The 19,357-nt window shown below is 33.9% G+C and overlaps 2 protein-coding genes across 2 annotated transcripts; both read right to left on the bottom strand.

Annotated features, from left to right (window-relative positions):
- Positions 1 to 1,071: 1,071 nt before the first annotated feature.
- LOC133299944 (B2 protein-like) lies at positions 1,072 to 4,431 on the bottom strand. The gene is made up of 6 exons (XM_061499434.1): positions 4,385 to 4,431; positions 2,689 to 3,256; positions 2,494 to 2,594; positions 1,782 to 1,865; positions 1,574 to 1,684; positions 1,072 to 1,459 (listed from the first exon to the last, which is right to left on the bottom strand). The coding sequence occupies exons 2-6, from the start codon at positions 3,236 to 3,238 to the stop codon at positions 1,412 to 1,414; spliced, it is 894 nt and encodes a 297-aa protein (XP_061355418.1). The 5' UTR covers positions 3,239 to 3,256; positions 4,385 to 4,431; the 3' UTR covers positions 1,072 to 1,411.
- Positions 4,432 to 12,476: 8,045 nt separating this feature from the next.
- Positions 12,477 to 16,699, bottom strand: LOC133299910 (allene oxide synthase 1, chloroplastic-like). Its single transcript, XM_061499407.1, has 2 exons — positions 15,923 to 16,699; positions 12,477 to 13,172 (listed from the first exon to the last, which is right to left on the bottom strand). The coding sequence occupies exons 1-2, from the start codon at positions 16,697 to 16,699 to the stop codon at positions 12,477 to 12,479; spliced, it is 1,473 nt and encodes a 490-aa protein (XP_061355391.1).
- Positions 16,700 to 19,357: the final 2,658 nt, after the last annotated feature.

The following is a 19,357-nucleotide window of genomic DNA, read 5'->3' as shown; positions in this document are numbered from 1 at the left end:
GTGTTTCTAATGTTTTACAATGGCGTAGCAGTTTTAAGCTTTGTATATATTTCCCTCAACTAAATTTGAACAAATTTCCATTCATTAACATATTAAATAACATTTTGAATCAGGAGGTTTGGTACAGGGAGAAATTTATTTTTACCAGAAAAAAAATATGCTCGAAATATAGTGTGAAGAATTTTTTGCCGGATAAATTAAAAAAAAGTATTTGATAGGTCAAAAATTTTTCGAAAAAATATGGTGAATTTTAGTGATGTTATGTGTAAAATTTTATCACCGCGAAGGAAATTTTTTTTCATCCCATCGATGGTCCATATGTAAAAAAATTAGACAGAAAATTTATTTTTCCGGACCTCTTTTAACTCTTCCTCCTATTGGGCATGTATTTTTTCCTACTTTATTTTTCCAGCCAATTTTTTTTTCCCTCCTACCAAACATCCTCCAAATGAATTCTTATAACTTTTCAACCGAAAATTTTCATTTATAAAAAAAAAAAAAAAAAATCTTATGAAGTTTGATTCTAATCACACTCTTAAAATTCTTTCTTTGTGATTTTAACGTATGACTTCGTTGATCATTTTGACTCGACATAAAACAAAACCCACTCAATATAACCCCCCATATCTTTCAAAATAATTGTCATTTAAACATTTATACAAAAAATATCCTTAATTTTATAAAATTATAATTATATCAAATTAAATTACTCTTATACTATATTAATGCTTTTTCTCGTTTTCCTTTATAAATATACTAAAAAATGATAAAATTATAAACAATAATTGATAACCTATATATGTTTTTTTTTTCTTTGATAGCCACCTATTTATGTTTTTAAATGACTCACGGTTATACTTCCAACTATTTTTAGACTTATTATTCTTACTACCTGATTAATCACAATTAGATCAATTTAAAATCAACATTTAAAAAATTAAAAAAATTAATTACCCCAATTTTAAATTAATCCAACGACAACCAATCAGGCAGAGTAGTAAATCTAGAATAATAATAATTATAACATTCCCCTATATAAAAAACAATAATTATTTTAACTCAAAAAGAGTTCAAAAATCCACAAAGGTTGTGCAATTTTTCCTTTTCCTTTTTGGTTTAACAGAACTACATGATACTTTACCAGTACAAACAGTCCTCTCTATGATGCCGTAGCAAGTATGTACTCTTAATCATACAATGGTATTAAATTCATGCAACAGCTACAAAGCATATTCGGGGAACACCACAATAATTATTTAGTAGGGCCTCAAACTCTCAACACCCCTACTTCCCTCAAGATCATACACCAAACAAACTACTTTCCAAGCTTACGCTTCATGGAAAATCTACTAAAAGCACACAGCTGGCACACCAAAACCTAACCAACTATTTTGCATATTCCGTTATTTGCTTATGCTGCAGAACCAGCTTGTTCACATAGGTCCAACAGATCCAGGGTCTGCAACATCAAATCAGAAATCACACCCATTCAAGAGAGTGAAAGAAACAAACGGTAAAAAATCAGTATAACAATTTGTTTTTCCTAGATGAAAATAGAAATATTCCATCATACCTCTGGAACTGACAGCTCAAGACGAAACTTTGGACCATCATAATGATGCAATACTGGCCTGAATGCATCTTCTTCCAGTGCCTTGCAAAGGTTCCTGACACGAATTCTTACCTACATACGAACATAAGCAACAAAATATTATTCATTCAACAGCTTACAGACAATTAATTATATGGACTCCTCAGTATGCATAAATCCTAGATTTTACCTGAGCTGGAAACCTTGACTCGCCTTTGCATTTTTTATCCTCCCATGCAGTTGGGTCTATGTTAGAGCCCCCAAAACTTGCTGCCTGCAACAAAGGACTTTCAAAGTAAGCGAATCAACTAGATCTCATTTTGTCTGATCAACTTTTTTCCCTTCTTCAATTTTATTCGGACTAATTTGAATTAAGTTTTTTCCTTAAAAAAATAGAAGCAAGAAAGTATCTACATCTTTTAAAAGATAGAAGATTTCCCAAGCTCTTAACCAGACGAACATACACAAGTAGTGGAGATAAACAAAACCAATAGAGGCCAAATTTGAACAAAGTCATTTTCATCCTAAGACTTAGGTATCCCATCGCTAGCTATGCCCCTGCATCTTAATATAAATTCCCAAACATTTAAACCTATAATTGTATGAGTAACAGTGACAGAAGAATATTCATAAATTCCGACATACAGATAATATTTCCATGACAAAAATCTGTTCAGACAGCACTCTAGTTCTTCGGCCATACAAATAGGTTTCATAGCGCCCAACGTTCTTGGGCATAGTGGCTACCCCGGAAGAATATTGTTAGCCTCATTTTTAACCAAATATCATTCAAACGAAGGATGCAATTTCAATCATTCATAGCTCTAAAATATGATACTTTCATGCACGGTATGCATTAAAACTTAATCAACTGTACTCAGGAAAAATTAAGAATAGCCCACCTCAAAAATGCCATGCAGCTGATGAGTGGTATAGTTATACAAAAATAGAGGTAACCCTGGTGTTATTGCCCGAACAGAATCTCGGTACCTTGGAGGCAAACCTACCAAAAAAATTGAAAGAGTCAGAGTCCTCAAGAAGTATTTGATTCATAATCTTCAATATAGAAAAATAGATTACACTTAATGTGCACACACCAAATAGCTGACGTTTCAAGTCTTCCTGCATTGTGTCATTGTTACAGACAAAGATGTATCCTCCAAGCACCTCATTACGCGGGAGTGTCTCTGCTGCAGGCAAGGTCTTAAACCTTTTGTCAGCTGCATTAGTGTTGTTGGTTTCATTGTTGTTGCTGTTGTTGGACTCTTTATTTTGTTGAATATTACCACTATACTTGTTACTGTTCATGTTACCCACCAAATTTCCGTTGCTTTTTTGATACACTGCATTCATATTGTAAACACCATTTCGGAGCGAGCTTTTGCTAACATTTTCAGTAATCTTAGTGTCCAGGTTTAACATGCTGAAGTTAAGAGTGTCAAATTTGTTATCTTCCTGGAAACCAAATTTATCCCTTGACCTTGTCTCAATGGGGCCCTTTGAAAGATCAAGGTTATTGACACGCTCCCCCTTTGGTCTCTGCTCAGCCAATTTTGAAGCAACCATTAACCATTTGTGATCCTCTGCTGCTTTTGAGTATCCACGAAGCTCATCACCCAATTGCCAGAAGGTGTGCATGTTGTCCATCTTTTGAAACCCTACAAGCTATAAATGCAGCATAGACTTCATTATAGGAGTAAATTAAAACAAAAATACAGCAAGAAACAGAACATAGAAAACATGCAATTGAAGAAAAAGAAAAATGCATCAATAACATCTTTCTTTTCTGCAGGGGAGGATGCAAATTCCATCCAAAAATGGTTTGCGCTGACACAGGTCAAATGCTTACCAAGATTAATAACACTTCACAAAATCATATATTAACAGACATGCTGGAGTACAATTTAATACATTTCCAATTACAGACGAGCAATAATTCCTACTTCAAATATTAGCAATATTGAGGTGAAAAAACTACAATTAACTACCAACGGAATACAAAAACTATTAATGATATCAATTTTCATGCCATTTTAGATATGTAAACAGAACAACTTTAGGGGGGGTGGGAGGATTCCAACTTGATAATCACAACGTTAGTAACTTCAGCTGAATTTTAATGATTTCCAACTATCAGATACAAAAAACAAATAAAAGGTCTCGCAAATCTTATCCATTTTCAAGAATCCGGGGCCTCTGAGCACACGGTTTCACCCATTTGACTTCTTTCTCTAACGAGAAATTTTTTTTTTTGAAGAATTCATTCGATCATTTACATAAAAAATGAGAATGTATATAAACTGAAAAGCACATTTCTGTCAGATAAGGAGTTGAAGTCAACACATCGAGCCGCATAATCAAGCAATTTTCATGCACTCCCAACAACATTCAAGTTGCCACAGCTATCGCAACTAGACGCTGTCACGAATCTGACATCAAACATCAAATCGGGAAGGTAACAACGCGAGTTCAAACTCAATAAATAGAGCACAGAAATGGAACAAAACAAATCTGGCACAGAAATGGGCACATCAACTGAGAATTAAACGAAATACCTAAAGACCATACAAAGCAATCAAAGATCCAATGCGCGCATTCACATATATGAGAAGAATTCACTAGAATCAGCACAGTGAAATGAGCAAAATACGAGGTAAAAGATCAAAGTGAACGAAGAATAAGCTTCAAAATCGATTTCGATAAACGAAAATTAAGACACTGATTCGACAATTTTTGCAGAGAAGAAGACGAAGCCCTAGATTTAGGGATCCAGAGAAGAGAAAGAGAGAGTACCTTTTACGACTTCGATGAGAACCTCGAAGACGAGAGTGAGAAATAGAAAGAAACTTTAAAAGAGCGACGAGCTTAATAAAAGGTTTTTATTTTTTTATTTTTAGTTCTTTTACGGAAATGCCCACGCATCATTCGCTTAATTACAGAAATTGCCACTTATTATTTTTTTATATCTTTGCATTTTGGAACCTTAGTTTGTGTTGTTGGAATAAGACAGCGCATTGAATGTGTGCAGTTCTGGATTTCACGTGGCCCTCGCCCTAAGGCGACGTTACGCCATAAATCGTGCCGGACAATCATAAAGTGAGGAACAGATAAACTTTATGAAGATATTTCATATTTCATATTACTCTTCTTCAAATTTTATCCTTTTATTTTAGAATTTTATTAATCTCATATTAAAGAAAATAAGTTATTTCGTGTCATAGAAATAAATTTATGATCTCCATCACATGAAAAAATAAAAAAATGATGACACAGTTATCGAATGATATGTAGGAGGAAAAACGTATCTCATGTAGCATAAGAATAGTTTTTTTCTTTATTTTAACCTTTTTTTTGGTTAAATATTTCTATTTTTGTAACAGAAAAAATTTATCTGCTATATTTACATAAAAAGTGAATGAGTCCCACTAAATTTCTCTCTCTTTTTCTCATAATAAGACTCACTCACTTAAAATCGTCACACTAACCTAAAAGGTTAGTGAGTCCCGCTAAATTTTTATTTTTCTTTTCTTTATAATAGGACTCATTTACTTTTATGTGAGTGTGGCTGACAAATTTTTTTTGCAGAAACATTTTTTCCTTTTTTAATTTGCTTTAATTGATATATTTGGAAATAAATTTTTTAATCTTTTATACATTGGTACTAAATTATATTTTATCTCAAATCATTTATATTTATACAGGACTTCATCTAACACAAGTTGATCATAATAGAAGTGAACTAATGATCCCAAATGAGTTATATTTATGATGTCAGGAAGACAGGAATTGTAATCCTAAAGTTATAATTTTGAAGATTTGTGTAACTATTACTTTTAATGGAAAGATTAGTTTCATAACTATTACAATAAAAAATATTTAATAAAAATTAGAAGTAAGACAAGTAATGGTATAGCAAATTGCAATGATAAACACCAAAATGGTAGCTCAGTTTGTTCCACCAAACTCTGAGGGAGGGTGGTAGTTTGATATGATATGTTGAAAATAATTTGCTATATGTTGCATGTATATGTATGTATGTTTGTGTGCCACACAAGACGGTGTTTCCTTGTGCATAGTATGAGACGGTGTTTCCTCATATGGTATGTTGCAAGACGGTATTTCCTTGCATAATGCATACTTGTTATATTCTCTGGCCAGTATAATTATATTATTGCACACTGCATTGTCATACATATTCCGATGCATGCATGGATTTTTATACTGTGTTTATACCAGAAGTGAGCTTAGGGGTGGAGGAGCCCTCCAAGGGTCCCTAGCTTACTGAGGTAATTATATTATCTCACCTCGTGTTATGGGATCACTTATGAAGCACCGACACTTCAAAATTCCTGACGTGTCGTGTCTGACACTTTCCGACACTCCGACACTCCAATACTCCTTGTAAAGACTCAAAAAATGTTCAAAGGTTACGTTGCGTAGAATTTTGAGTTTCAACTATTAGATTCGTTAGATTACGATTACTATTTTATTGAGTTTGATATAAATATTTGGGATATCTTATTTTTTTGCAAAATTGATGGATATTATAAGTTCAGCTTTATTTTTTTGTTAAATTATTGAATATTAAATATAATATACACTACATAAATTAAAAATATTATATAATATCAAAACATGTCCTAACTTGTTAAAATTTAACATTTTTTAGAATTAACGTATCGAAGTGTCGTGTCGTGTCATATCTCATGTCCCGTATCGGTGTCGGTGCAATATAGGAGGGGATCACCATTTTAGGTACGAGAGCTGATGGTGCTGAGGCATCGCGTGGCAAGAGGCCAGATGAGAGATATTACTTGACATGATTGTCAGGGTCTTGTGGATACTTAGATTTGTACCTGACATACTTTATTTTGAGTTGTACATGTCATGTATTTTTGAAAGCATAAGGAGTGTCTATGTCCTGTCGATAGTCTGTATATGTCGTTAGTTATGCATGCCCAGGTCTATGTTACTTATTTAATTGCATCTCTTTTGTTTATTTGATGTAATTATATAAGTAACATCATGGACATTATTTTGAGACAATGTGATTATGAGATAGCCTAGGTCATGGATGGCTGAGCAATATGTTTTGTCTATGCTGTGGTATGCCTGAGTTATATTAAACTGTCAATCAGGTTGAAATTATCATAGTGGGAATTATCCCCAGTGGTCCAAAATACAGAGGAAATGTTGTCCGTTTTATTTTAGCTATGGAAGTGAAAATGTTTGCAATACATAAGAAAAAAGAGAAAATTAATATAGTTAGCTTCCTCGTTAATTAAGTTGAGCATGCTGCGCTTACTATCATATGAATGTTAATTAACCGGCTGCAGACGGGGGTTACACATAACCCGACTCAAAGAGTCGAAGCTTGTGAGGATACCGGGAGAGCCAACTTGTCTCAAAGAGATAATTAGATTTGTGTTAACTCTAAAAAAAAAAAAAAATTTGCACGTGCAAGGGTCTGAAACTTGTGTCTATGAGCTGAGTGAGTTGAAGCAAAGGCTAAACAACCAAACACTCAAATCAAAAAAATAATCTACGTATTTGTCAAAGAAAAGTTCATACAAAGTATGATTACCAAACAAGGGATAAGTTATCTTGTTGAAGAGAAAAACAACAATTAGACCATAAAAGAGAAATTCGAGAATGGAAATATAACCCCGTGCCACATTCAAGAGATGCTAGTGTTTTGTTTTACGATAGAATGCTATTGACTATTGACGTTTCTCTATGCAAGAAAATTGATACAAAGCACCATGGGCAGCAAAAAATCAATGAAGCCTAACTCCTTTGCATTATCATATCTGAATTGAGTTATCTATTTGCCAAACTGAGTCTACATCATGGTGAAGAACTTTGGAATAATATGAAGAACATCGCACTCCTGCTTAAGTGCTTATGGAGAAAAGCCCACGTGAAGCGAGTACAATCAGCCACCAAGGTTAGGAAATATTGATGACCTAAATAGCAAGGTTCATGAATGGCCCCGTTGTCTCATAGTGAAAAAGATCAAAAGGAAAAGCAAATAAGTTGTGAGAAACAAAATCAAGCTTCCATTGCTTAGCTAGAGGACAAATGGAACAAGGCATTGTAATATTCATAGATGAAACATTACAATGTAGCTTATCTCCGATATTAACTAAGCATTAATTAGACAAATGTTACCGTCTATTATGCCAAAGGTGTACATATATGACATTAACAAAAGAAACAGAGGAAGGATTCAACAAATGTGTTTGGTGAATTTGTTCATCAAGAACGTAAATATCTCCGATTTGCTACCCTTGTCAATGATCATTTTGGTGTGTGCCTCCTAGATAATAAAAGTATTAGGAAATAAAGTGATGGTGAGTTGTCAATTGATTGCAAAAGCATTCACACAAAAATTATGAGTGGCAAAACATATCATGACCGGTGGATCGACCCGCAACATGACATGTCAAAATGCAAGTTGTGTCGACCCACGGAATAAAACGAGTCATGTGTGGGTTTGGATAAATGACAAGAATTAATGTGATGTTGTATCACGGGTTGACTCACGTGTCAACCCGCAAAATTATTTTTGTCAAAAAAATGAAAAAAAAAAGTTTAAAATTTTGGTGATTTTAACATACCTTATTGCGAGTCACGGGTTTCATTAAGATTTTCCCTTTTATTTTTAATTTTTTTAGAAAAAATCAAATTTTCAATTTTTGCGGGTTAACCCGCGACGGGTCGTGTCGTGGTTCCGATTCTTGACCCACGAATAAAAATGTGTCGTGTTCGGGTTGGACTATTTGTGAGCCTAAAGGGCATCACTACAAATTCATAATGCCCTTCGTGTGTTCTAAAATCGGTTTTGTGGATGTCTTATGGTACCATTCTGAGTTAATGGTACCCTGACCGAAGGTCCATTTTGGAGAATATCATTGATCCAGCCAATTCGTCTAACATCTCATCTACAGTTGGGATTAGAAACCGGTTTGGCACAATTACTTGATTTAAGGCATGATAGTCAACACAAAACCTCCAAGTTCCGTCTTTTTTTTTACCAACAGAGTTGGTGATGAGAAGGGACTTAAACTCGGTCTAATGACACATGTTTCTAGCATTCCCTTCACCATTTTTTCAATTTCAGTATTTTGAAAATATGGATATATGTAGGGTCTAACATTTATTGCCTTTGTGCCAGGTTCCAGGTGGATTTGATGATCTTCTATTCGTGTAGGGGGAAGTTGTTGAGAAATAGCAAAAACATCCTCAAACTCTTGTAATACTTGTTGTATCAAAGAGTTATGACACTCATCATCTTCCTTCTCCTACAATGTCTCATGGTTAATGGCCTGTAACTGATACTAGGTAGCCACAACATTAGAATTGGCCAACCTACGAAGTAGGGTGTAATTCTATTGCTTTCACTTGCACCGTCTTTCCCCATGCAACTCAATCATCTCCCCAACTCTCTCAAATTTTAACGCCAACTGTTTGTAGTGACATCTCTAAACTCAATAGCCAATGAACTACTAGCACCACTTCAGCCCCCCGGATAGGAAGAACAAACAAGTCTGGAGAGAAGATCTTCACCTGCAACTCCAGCTCGACCTTTCGACAAACCCCTTTACATCCTAAGCTTGCTCTATTCCCCACTAACACCTTGAATTGATTAATTGGTTTAAGTTCCAATCCCAAGAATTTGACCACTCTATCCACCAAAAACTTGCACATGATTCTTATTAATAACCCCTCTCAGCCTAAATGTACTGGATGAATATTGTCCACCCATAGCATGAATATTGCTCATCTTTTTGAACCTCCTCATAATCTTATGTCATCAATAGAAACTTTTTTCCTTTGCACACATAGTTTTGATTGAACTTTTCATCACAATAATAACATAACCCATTTTCCCTCTGCTCCATCATTTCTACATGTGACAATCTTTTGATTAGAATTGTAGTTTTTGCAGCCCCAATATTATTCGGATACCCCTTTGTAGGAGTGGGCAATAACCCAGTTTGATTCATAGTGTTTTTACTTTTTAAATTTCTTTGGAATCCAGAGCATATTGGAGGTTTATCATTCATCTTATCCTCCACTACTTTGGCCAATTCAATAGCATTCTCTGGCAAATGCATCCTCACCTCCTTACTGATTTCTGGTTTAAGGTCTAATTTAAAGCAACTTTGAAGAGCAATATCATCGATGCCTATAATCTGGTTAGATAATTGTTGAAATGATTGCTGATATTCCTCCACTGTGGTGTTCTATTTTAATCTCCCTAATTCTTCTCACAGATCTCTATATTTAGAAGGACCAAACCTGACCGCAATGTTGAAACAAAAGTGTCCCATGTCGTCAACCTCTGATTTCGATCCATCATATGGTACCAATCCTCTGCAGAGTCATCCATGTGAAAGGACGTTAGCGTCAACTTATCAGTATCAGACATGTTGTGAAACCTATAGAATTGTTAAATTTTGTGAATCCACGGTTCTGGGTTTTCCAAACTTGGGTACGGTGAACTTCACAGATTTAAAAACATTGTTTCCAAAAAATACTCTCAATCCCACATCATAGCTGCGTTCGATATTGTATTTCTGATTCTAATCTAACTTCGCCTCCATTAACGTCAACTTCAAGTTCATTTCCTGTAATACTCCTCCCAAGGAGTGAAACTGCTCTTCGAGATATGCTAATCGCGTCAAGCATTCGTCGATCACACTATGTTTCACAACGTTACGAGTTTCTTCTGCCATGGTGATGCTTATAAGTTGCCTCTCAATGAAAGCACCAGAATAATAGCCTCAAGTTATCAGAACAACACAATGATGAAAATTACGTCGCATAAATTGTATTATCCACAACAATTCGAGGTTGTCGGCAGGAAGAAGAGTGTAAAGTTGTTACAATATTGGCTAACCCACCACAGTGGCCCCTACCAACAATAAAAGCAAAAACAGAAAAACAAAACACAATTGGAAACATATGTTGGGCTTCCGAAGCACTAGGCCCACTATTACAACTGTAAACAACGGTGGGTCTTACAAGCACATAGGCCCATTATTACAATTGTCCACAGCCATTAGAAATTAGCCTATTTTGGAGTAACATAGTCCTTTAGCCAGTGGTCTCATCTTCACCCTGTTACGTCCTCTGCGTTGGCTACTCCTTTCCTTCTCAATGTCACTCAGTTTCTCCTGATCATTAGGGAGGTTCGCATCATATATTCATTCAAAGTCTTCTTTGGGGAAGATGGTACTTGTCGTTAGCTACAAATCTTTGGCAAGAAACATACTACAATATTCAAAAATCATACTATGATGAAGTGTACAAAACACCACTCAGGTGGACTTAACATATATCTAGGATACAACATTTAACTAGTGATATGAGGTAAGGTGTACTGATTATGCGATTCGTTCCACCTCCATCGACTATTGATTCCTGTTCCATATCATTCCAATTTGGTGCGGAGATAATTTTAAGAACCTTTCCTTAAAATATCATTCTAATTATTTTATTTTATTTTTGATTTAGTTCTTTTATTTTTCTATATAATAGCTATGCAAATAAAAAATTACAATGCCTTCTATTTGTTTTGTTTTATTTTATTTAAGGGACAAGACATCGTGAATTTGGTTTAATATGATTAGCGGTAGTATCCGAAAGATTTGGAAAATGTTGATTGGATGTCCACATATATTATGATTTATACTCGTGAACTATTTCGGGAGATAGGCTTTGTTAGAACAATGTCGTTAACAGCATCTGTACTTACCATGACTTATTTACCATGTAGGGAAATTTTTTGGGTGCTACAGGCTTTCATGTGGTCTTTCCATTCACCGGATGATATTTAGATAAAAAAAATAAATTTCATTTCTTCTCTCATCTCTTTTTAATAATTATCTGATTTTGATTGGTTCGGATCACTGAATCAATGATGATTTGGGATCATCAAAATTCTTCTCACCACATAAAACTTCTGCACGGGGAGTTTGTTATTGTTATTATTATTATTATTATTATTATTATTTGGGATATAATATAAGAGATAAGATATTGTAACAACCAAATAATGTTATTGTCAATGTTACTACCAATTAATTTCACCGTAAGATCACTTATGTTGATCCAACAGTTATATTTATTTTCATCTTTGTATGGTTATAATTATTCATTTTTAGTACTTTATATTTATTTCCACATTTGTATGGTTATGATTTCCCATATTTAATGCTTTTACTTTAAATATAAGGAATCATAACCATATAAAGATGGAAATAAATATAACCGTTAGATTAACATAATCGATCTAACGGTAAAATTAATTGATAATAATATTAGTAATAACACTACTTTATTCTTACAATATTTTTTCTCATAATATAATGCCTTTTTTTTAGGCTATTCTATCTCCTCTTATCTAACGTTAATAGATAAGTAGAGAAGTGATAAACGCTAAAATTTAATTGAGATTCTTATTTACCAATATTGGATAAAAGTGCATAGAACAAGCGCACACAAAAAAAAAAAAAAAAAAACAAAATCATGCGAAATGGATTCTCTAATGTGTCAAAAAAAAAATGATATGGTCATCTGGGAAGATCACAACCATACAAATGTAAGTTAACGGTTATGATTTTGTAACTATCTATTTTATTATTTTTTCTCTCTCCTCCTTTTTTATCATTGATCTACCTTTGTATAGTATGATTCCCCACATTACATAATCACGTGAATTTTCACGTTAGAAGATCGACATCCAATATCGTATCCTTGAATTTTTAGGTAATGACCCAAATATTGATATGCAATCAGACAAGTATGTTATAACAAGACAAGTATGTTCTCAATTCCGAAAATCGAAGGAAAAGAAAAAATAGAAAGAGATGAAATTTCAGAAGATGGATGTCTTAGTGAGAGACTTGATGGTAACATAGGGACCCAAAACAACGGTTTTGTACTCAAAATCAAACGTATCGTAACGCAAGAAGAACTCAACCAACAACAACCTACAAAGCAGCACCACCAGATTCTTCCCTGGACACTGTTTATTATCCGTCGACGGCTCCTCCGTCTCACGCCCATTCGACCAAAGCACGTGCTTCAGCATCCTCTCACCATCATTACCCACAAACCTACGCGCCACGAATTCCTCAGCATCCTCGAAAATCCTAGGATCCTTGGTCGCAAACGGTTGGTACCCAAAAATCATCTCACCTTTCTGGATCACAAATGCAGCATCGTGGCTCTCCACGACCAAGTCCTCCCTCGCCCTTCCGTACTGGTACGGAACCGCAGGCTCGATCCTCATAGCTTCATACACAACCGATTTCACCAAACTCATCCTCTCCAACGCACCGAGAGTGACCCCACCTTGTTCCTTAACCACGCTTCTTATCTCATTCGCGAGCTCCTTGTGTAGCTTCTCACCACCCAAACCCACCCACTTCATCAAAACTGGGAACTGGTTCTTCAACCCACCGTATGCGTTGAAACCCGCCATGAAAACGAGGTTGTGGCATGCTTCCATTCTATTTATCCCCGCCTTCTCCGCCTCGTCCAGCACCGTCCCCGCCGTGTCAAAAAATACCTGTCAGAGAAATATAAATTGACGCTTTATATTTACCTTTTGGTCACAGATTTGATTTTAGTGCATAGTTTTATTAATAAATAATTAAACAGAAAATTATTTATGGTTTTACTAAAAAAAAAAATAGGCATGTAGAAAAAAATTATTTGTGTTTTACCTTTTTTTTTTAAAAGAATATCTTCGTGATTGATATTACTTTTCTGTCATGTAGAAAAATAATACCAATAATCAAATATTATAAACTCTTTTTTATTGATAAGTAAATTAACCTATGTATTGTCCATAAACTCTTATAAGAGAAAGTATTTTAAAGGAGAAAGTATTTTTTAAAAAATATAATATAGAAATTATTGATGTGACCTTGATATAATTACTTAAGTTTTGGGTCGAATTTTCAAATTTTTTTAAGGAAAATAATTTTCTTATGTGGTAGGAAAATAATTATCTCATGTTTGTAGAAATAAAACCATAAGTGAGACCCACAAGTAAGAGGGGGAAAAAAAAAAAGGTAAACTCACCATTTCTTTATGTGTGTAAAAAAATTGTTTCTCTTATACAAAATAAGATAAGTATAACCCTTTTTCTAATCAAGTGATCACGAGTTCTTATTGCCCTCTTCTAAAATAAAGAATTAAAATATTATGAAGTTTTTTAGTAAAATTAGATATACCTATGCATGTATAATATATAGGGATTTATTATTCTTATGTTACATAACAAATAATTTATCTCCTACAAACACAAATTCAACATGGATCTTACTCTACTTTTTCTCTCTCTTTCTCTTGAAAGTGAATCTCACCTGCATAAATGAGTCTATAGGAGATAACAATTATCTCTTACTGCATGAAAAAACTATTACCCTAATATATATATATATATATATATATATATATATGGATCTATTAATCTCATGTTGCATGAGATAATTATCTCATGCAACAGAGACAAGAGGAGAAAGTATTTTTTTAAAAATATAATATAGAAATTATTGATGTGACCTTGATATAATTACTTAAGTTTTGGGTCGAATTTTCAAATTTTTTTAAGGAAAATAATTTTCTTATGTGGTAGGAAAATAATTATCTCATGTTTGTAGAAATAAAACCATAAGTGAGACCCACAAGTAAGAGGGGGAAAAAAAAAAGGTAAACTCACCATTTCTTTATGTGTGTAAAAAAATTATTTCTCTTATACAAAATAAGATAAGTATAACCCTTTTTCTAATCAAGTGATCACGAGTTCTTATTGCCCTCTTCTAAAATAAAGAATTAAAATATTATGAAGTTTTTTAGTAAAATTAGATATACCTATGCATGTATAATATATAGGGATTTATTATTCTTATGTTACATAACAAATAATTTATCTCCTACAAACACAAATTCAACATGGATCTTACTCTACTTTTTCTCTCTCTTTCTCTTGAAAGTGAATCTCACCTGCATAAATGAGTCTATAGGAGATAACAATTATCTCTTACTGCATGAAAAAACTATTACCCTAATATATATATATATATATATATATATATATATATATATATATGGATCTATTAATCTCATGTTGCATGAGATAAAAAATTATATCATATAATTACTTAAGTTTTGGGTCGAATTTTCAAATTTTTTTAAGGAAAATGCAACAGAGACAAGATAAAATATTATGTGGGATTTAGGGGTGTTATTACCCTAATATATATATATATATATATATATATATATATGCGGTCTGGATTGGATCGGTTTTGGAAGCAAAAATCATCCGATCCAATCCCTTCGGTTTTTATTTTTTTTTCAAATCTGATCTGATCCAATCCAATTTTTTTCGGTTTGGATTGGATCAGTTTTCGGTTTTTTATAAATCCTAAAATTTATTTCATGATTATTGTGCAACATCTTTTGTATATATTGGCTTTGTAAATTTTTTTTTTGAAATACAAAAACATTAGTAAACTATAATATAATTTTTTTAATTTTGGCAATGAGATATGAAGCTCTAAAAGATAAAATTTTGTTGATGAGATATGACTAGATTTTTTCTTGGGTTTAGTTGATGAGTTAATGAGTCTTGGGTTTAGAAATTCTTAGGTTATGATTAGGGAAATACTCAAGTAGGTAGAGGGAAATTAATATATTGGATCGGTTTTCATCAACCCATCCAAAAACCAATCCAATCCAATTAAAATTTGCGGTTTTTAATCGATTTTCGATTTTTCGGTTTTCGGTTTATTCAGTTATCGGTTTTTTGGTTCAGTCACCGGGGTTTGAATCGGTTTGGATCGGTTGATGAACTCCCCTAATGGGATTCACTACTTTTTCGAAAAAAGAAAAAAAAAAAAACAATGGACCCCACTATTTTGTCTCTATTGCATGAGATAATTATCTCATGCAACGTAAAATAATTATTTTTCATATATATATATATATACATCCGCCTTTTTAAATTAAGCCTTTTTTAAATTTAATAAACTCTTATAAGAGAAATGATTCTTTTAAGCATAATAATTTTGAACTGAATTAATTCTTTAGAAAGATAATATTAGAGAAATATAATAAAAAATATTAATATGAAATTAATAATGAGAAAAATTATATTTATAAATAAACTCTTACGGTGAAATATATTGCAGCACACAACACACTAGCTATATTATATAATGTGTTTGTAAAAAATAAAATAAATTATAAATATAATATTCTCGTTAATAATTTAAAAGCTTTTGAGTTTGAATTTATTTTTTACTATACCTCGTAGAGCTTATTGTAAGTTGGTTTCACGAGACACGCTGGGAAAGGAACCGTGCGAATCAAGAAATCCTCGATGTAGTTGAAGATTTTAGGGAGGCCTAGGGTTGCAAGTGGTGCAAGCTGAAAGAGCAACCACATGTCGAAGAATTTGGGACCATTGGAACCAAGCTTCGTCTCTAATGGGTCCTTGTTGTTACATAGAAGACGAAACATGAAGTTGAAGGAAGCTTTGCCGATGGCGGCGTTGAAATCAGCCTCGCCGCTCTTACCAGATAACTGGTCCTCAAGCTCAGCGAATGACTCAGCAATAAGGTTGCGGAAGAGAGGGACAAAAGAGTCTTTTCGAGATTGGAGTATGTTGAGGAAGAAGCGTTTGAGAACAGCATGGTTAGGTTCGGTTGTGTCGAGGTATGCACAAACGCGGTAATCGCCGGTGAATTTAGTTGTGGGCATGAAGGTGCCGTCAAGGACGTTGAGTTTCTCGACTTTGTTGTTGTCAAAGAGGATAGGGAAGGAAGCACCGTCCAAGAGTGCTATGACTCTTGGATCGGAGGATATGAAGGATCCTGGTGGCATGTTGGTTCTTATAACTGTGGAATTGTGTTTTTGGATTCTTGTGGCGAAGAACTTGTCTTGGCCTTGGTGGTAGAAGAAATCGTGTCTGTCCCTGATTGGTCCAAAAAATGGAAGGCCATAGCTTCCTGGGATTGATTTCAATGGGAGCTGTTGTTGTTGTTGTTTGGTGGTTTTGTTGGAAGATGTGTCTGAAGATGCCATTGTTAGAAACACTTTTCACTTGCTGGGTAGTGGGTTGGTTTGCTACCACCTGATTGGGTTAATTTGTTTGTTAATAAAAGGATGATTGAGAGTGGATCTGGTCTGTGTTTGCATGTGCAGATGAATAAATGATATATAAATGTACGGTTTAACTTTTCAAAAAAGTTGTGTGTCCCGGGAGAGAATTACTGATGGAGGGACCAAAAACATAATCACAAAATAAGAGATAACTCTGACAATCGAGTCCTGCGCACTTGCCAAGGTACATGCCCATTTTAAATGTGGTTTACATGTTTTAGAGGAAGGATATTTTTACTATTAAATTTTTTCACTACTAATTTACTACCTATCTAATCACCATTAGATTAACATTTTCTCTTTCTTCAAAAAATTTTTAACATTGTTTTTTCTTTGATCCAATGGTGATGTGATAGGTAGTAAGTTAGTATTAAGAATTTTTGATAGTTAGAATACCTTTACCCTATGTTCTATTAATAATTAATTATCTCGATGTTCACGTTCAATTTGTGGTGAAAATGATGGACGAGCCAACATAGGTTACGTAACTCTGGTAATCAAACCATGTGTGCAGGACAGGGTACACCGCTACATGCCCATTTTACGTTTCCATCATAATTTTTCTTGATATTCACGTGTATCTATTTTATACAACCACCATTTTAAGTATCAGGATAAGAATGGTGGTTGCTCATATAATTTATTGAATATTATATTTTATACTATTTGTGCATATTTTTTATAAAAAGATTTCTTTATTTGTTTTTACATTAAAATTTCAATCGCGTGAAAATAAAGGACGATAACTAAAATAATAATTAAAAAAATGAAACCTCTAACACGATTATCTTTGAACATTAAAGGTTAATGTTCTGAGTCATAATTCAGCTTTTTGACAATCATCCTGTATTTTCCAGTTGGCGTGACGTACGATAATATTCCATGTGACACCCCCTCGCGTTACATGAGGGGATATAATGTTATATTATAATTAAAAAAATTAAATTAATGTTTGAGAGAATTGAACAATCGCTGTCAGCACTAAAATGCTTAATCGAAAATCCAAATCCAAAAGGTGTTAAGAGGTACAGAGAGGATAAATGCTTAATCACAACAATGAAGCCATGGTGAACGAATTTGTTACTCTGCGACTCATGAACTATAAAGAATGGATTTGGAGGCATCTAACACCTACTTATAAATTATAATGTCGAACTCGTAGAAAATCTCAAAGAGTTGTAACGTACTTGAAACAAAAATATATTATGCCTTATTCAAACGAAGCCATTCCTATATAGTTAGTATAGTGCTTTATTTGAAACAAATATTTTATGAAATAAAAAATTTCATCAAGACTCTAGGGAGATTTCAGAATTAATTTCTAATACTCTTCCTAATTTTGAAAATTCTAAAATTCCAAGTTTGTCAAAATGTGAAAAAACTTGTCTTGAAAATAGGCATCATGAAGTTGTCTAGAACTTGATCTTCAAATTTGTAAGAAGCTTTTGATAAGATAAAGTAATAATTGACAAATCTTCATATATTCAGCGCCACGGCATCCATAAAGTTATACATTATGCATCGGAAGAAACTATTGGAAAAATTATAATATATATATATATATATATATTTGAAATCATAAGCGCATGTGATTTTGGTCGTGTTTGAGTTTATACTATGATGGATACGTATTAACCCATTTTAATGTATACATAATAATAAGGGATATATACTTCTCCAGCTGTATAAGAAGACATCTTGTTGTAAATAATAATTATTTAGTTATTGGTTATTATTTATTCATTTATTTGTTGTATTGGGCCAAGTCCATTAGGTCAAAATTAGGTCAAGTATTCTCTATAAATAGAGAACCCTTTGTACAGATTATTTACAATTCAATAATATTTCAAATACCCTTTTCTTTCAAGTTGGTATTAGAGCTCTCGATCCTGAGGGCTCTGCTTCCGCGCCTATTGTCTTTAGAACAAGAACCTTTTATTCTTTTTGTCTCTCGCTGCCATCAGCCGCCAACAGATTTTTTCCGTGGACCTCTTGGACCGAGAAGATCTCTGTTATACTGGATCTCTGTTTCTGTTCCTCGTCTCCATTATTCTTCATCACAAGACAGCATCTGTTCATCACGATTGGACCATTTCCCGGTGGTTTTTCAACTTCGAACAGACCCAGAAAGAACCGTGCTCACCGGACGACGTTGCTCCAGAAATTTCAGGCCGGACGGCCACCGCACGCGCCCACACGCGCCGCCCCTTCAACCGCGAGTGAAGCCCACGCGCAGCCAATCTCACCGGCGCGTGAGACCATTTTTCCGGATCGGACCACCGCGATCTTGATCGTCCCTTCATCCTCTTTCTGAATCTGTGCTCCTCTCTTTGATCGGACATCGTTTGGTATTTATTTGTGATTTTTTGGCTTCTTGGAGCTTTTCTTTAACCATTTTCTGTGCAGTATGGCCTCTTCTCAAAGGAGTTCTTTTTCAAAATTTTATGATGGTACCTCTTCTAGACTTAAGAGAGATGATCGATGGTGTTCTTATTGTAAAAGAACAGGTCATATCAAGAATTTATGCTTTCGTCTTTAAGGAAAGCAAACTGTCTTAGAAAAGATGGCAAGGATGCGTGG

This window comes from Gastrolobium bilobum, unplaced genomic scaffold (assembly GCF_033153095.1).
Source record: "Gastrolobium bilobum isolate Gb01-03AN ecotype WA unplaced genomic scaffold, APGP_CSIRO_Gbil_v1 utg19316, whole genome shotgun sequence".
Lineage (NCBI taxonomy): Eukaryota > Viridiplantae > Streptophyta > Magnoliopsida > Fabales > Fabaceae > Gastrolobium > Gastrolobium bilobum.
The sequence above is the reverse complement of the archived record's forward strand: the minus strand, read 5'-3'. Positions and strand labels throughout refer to the sequence as shown.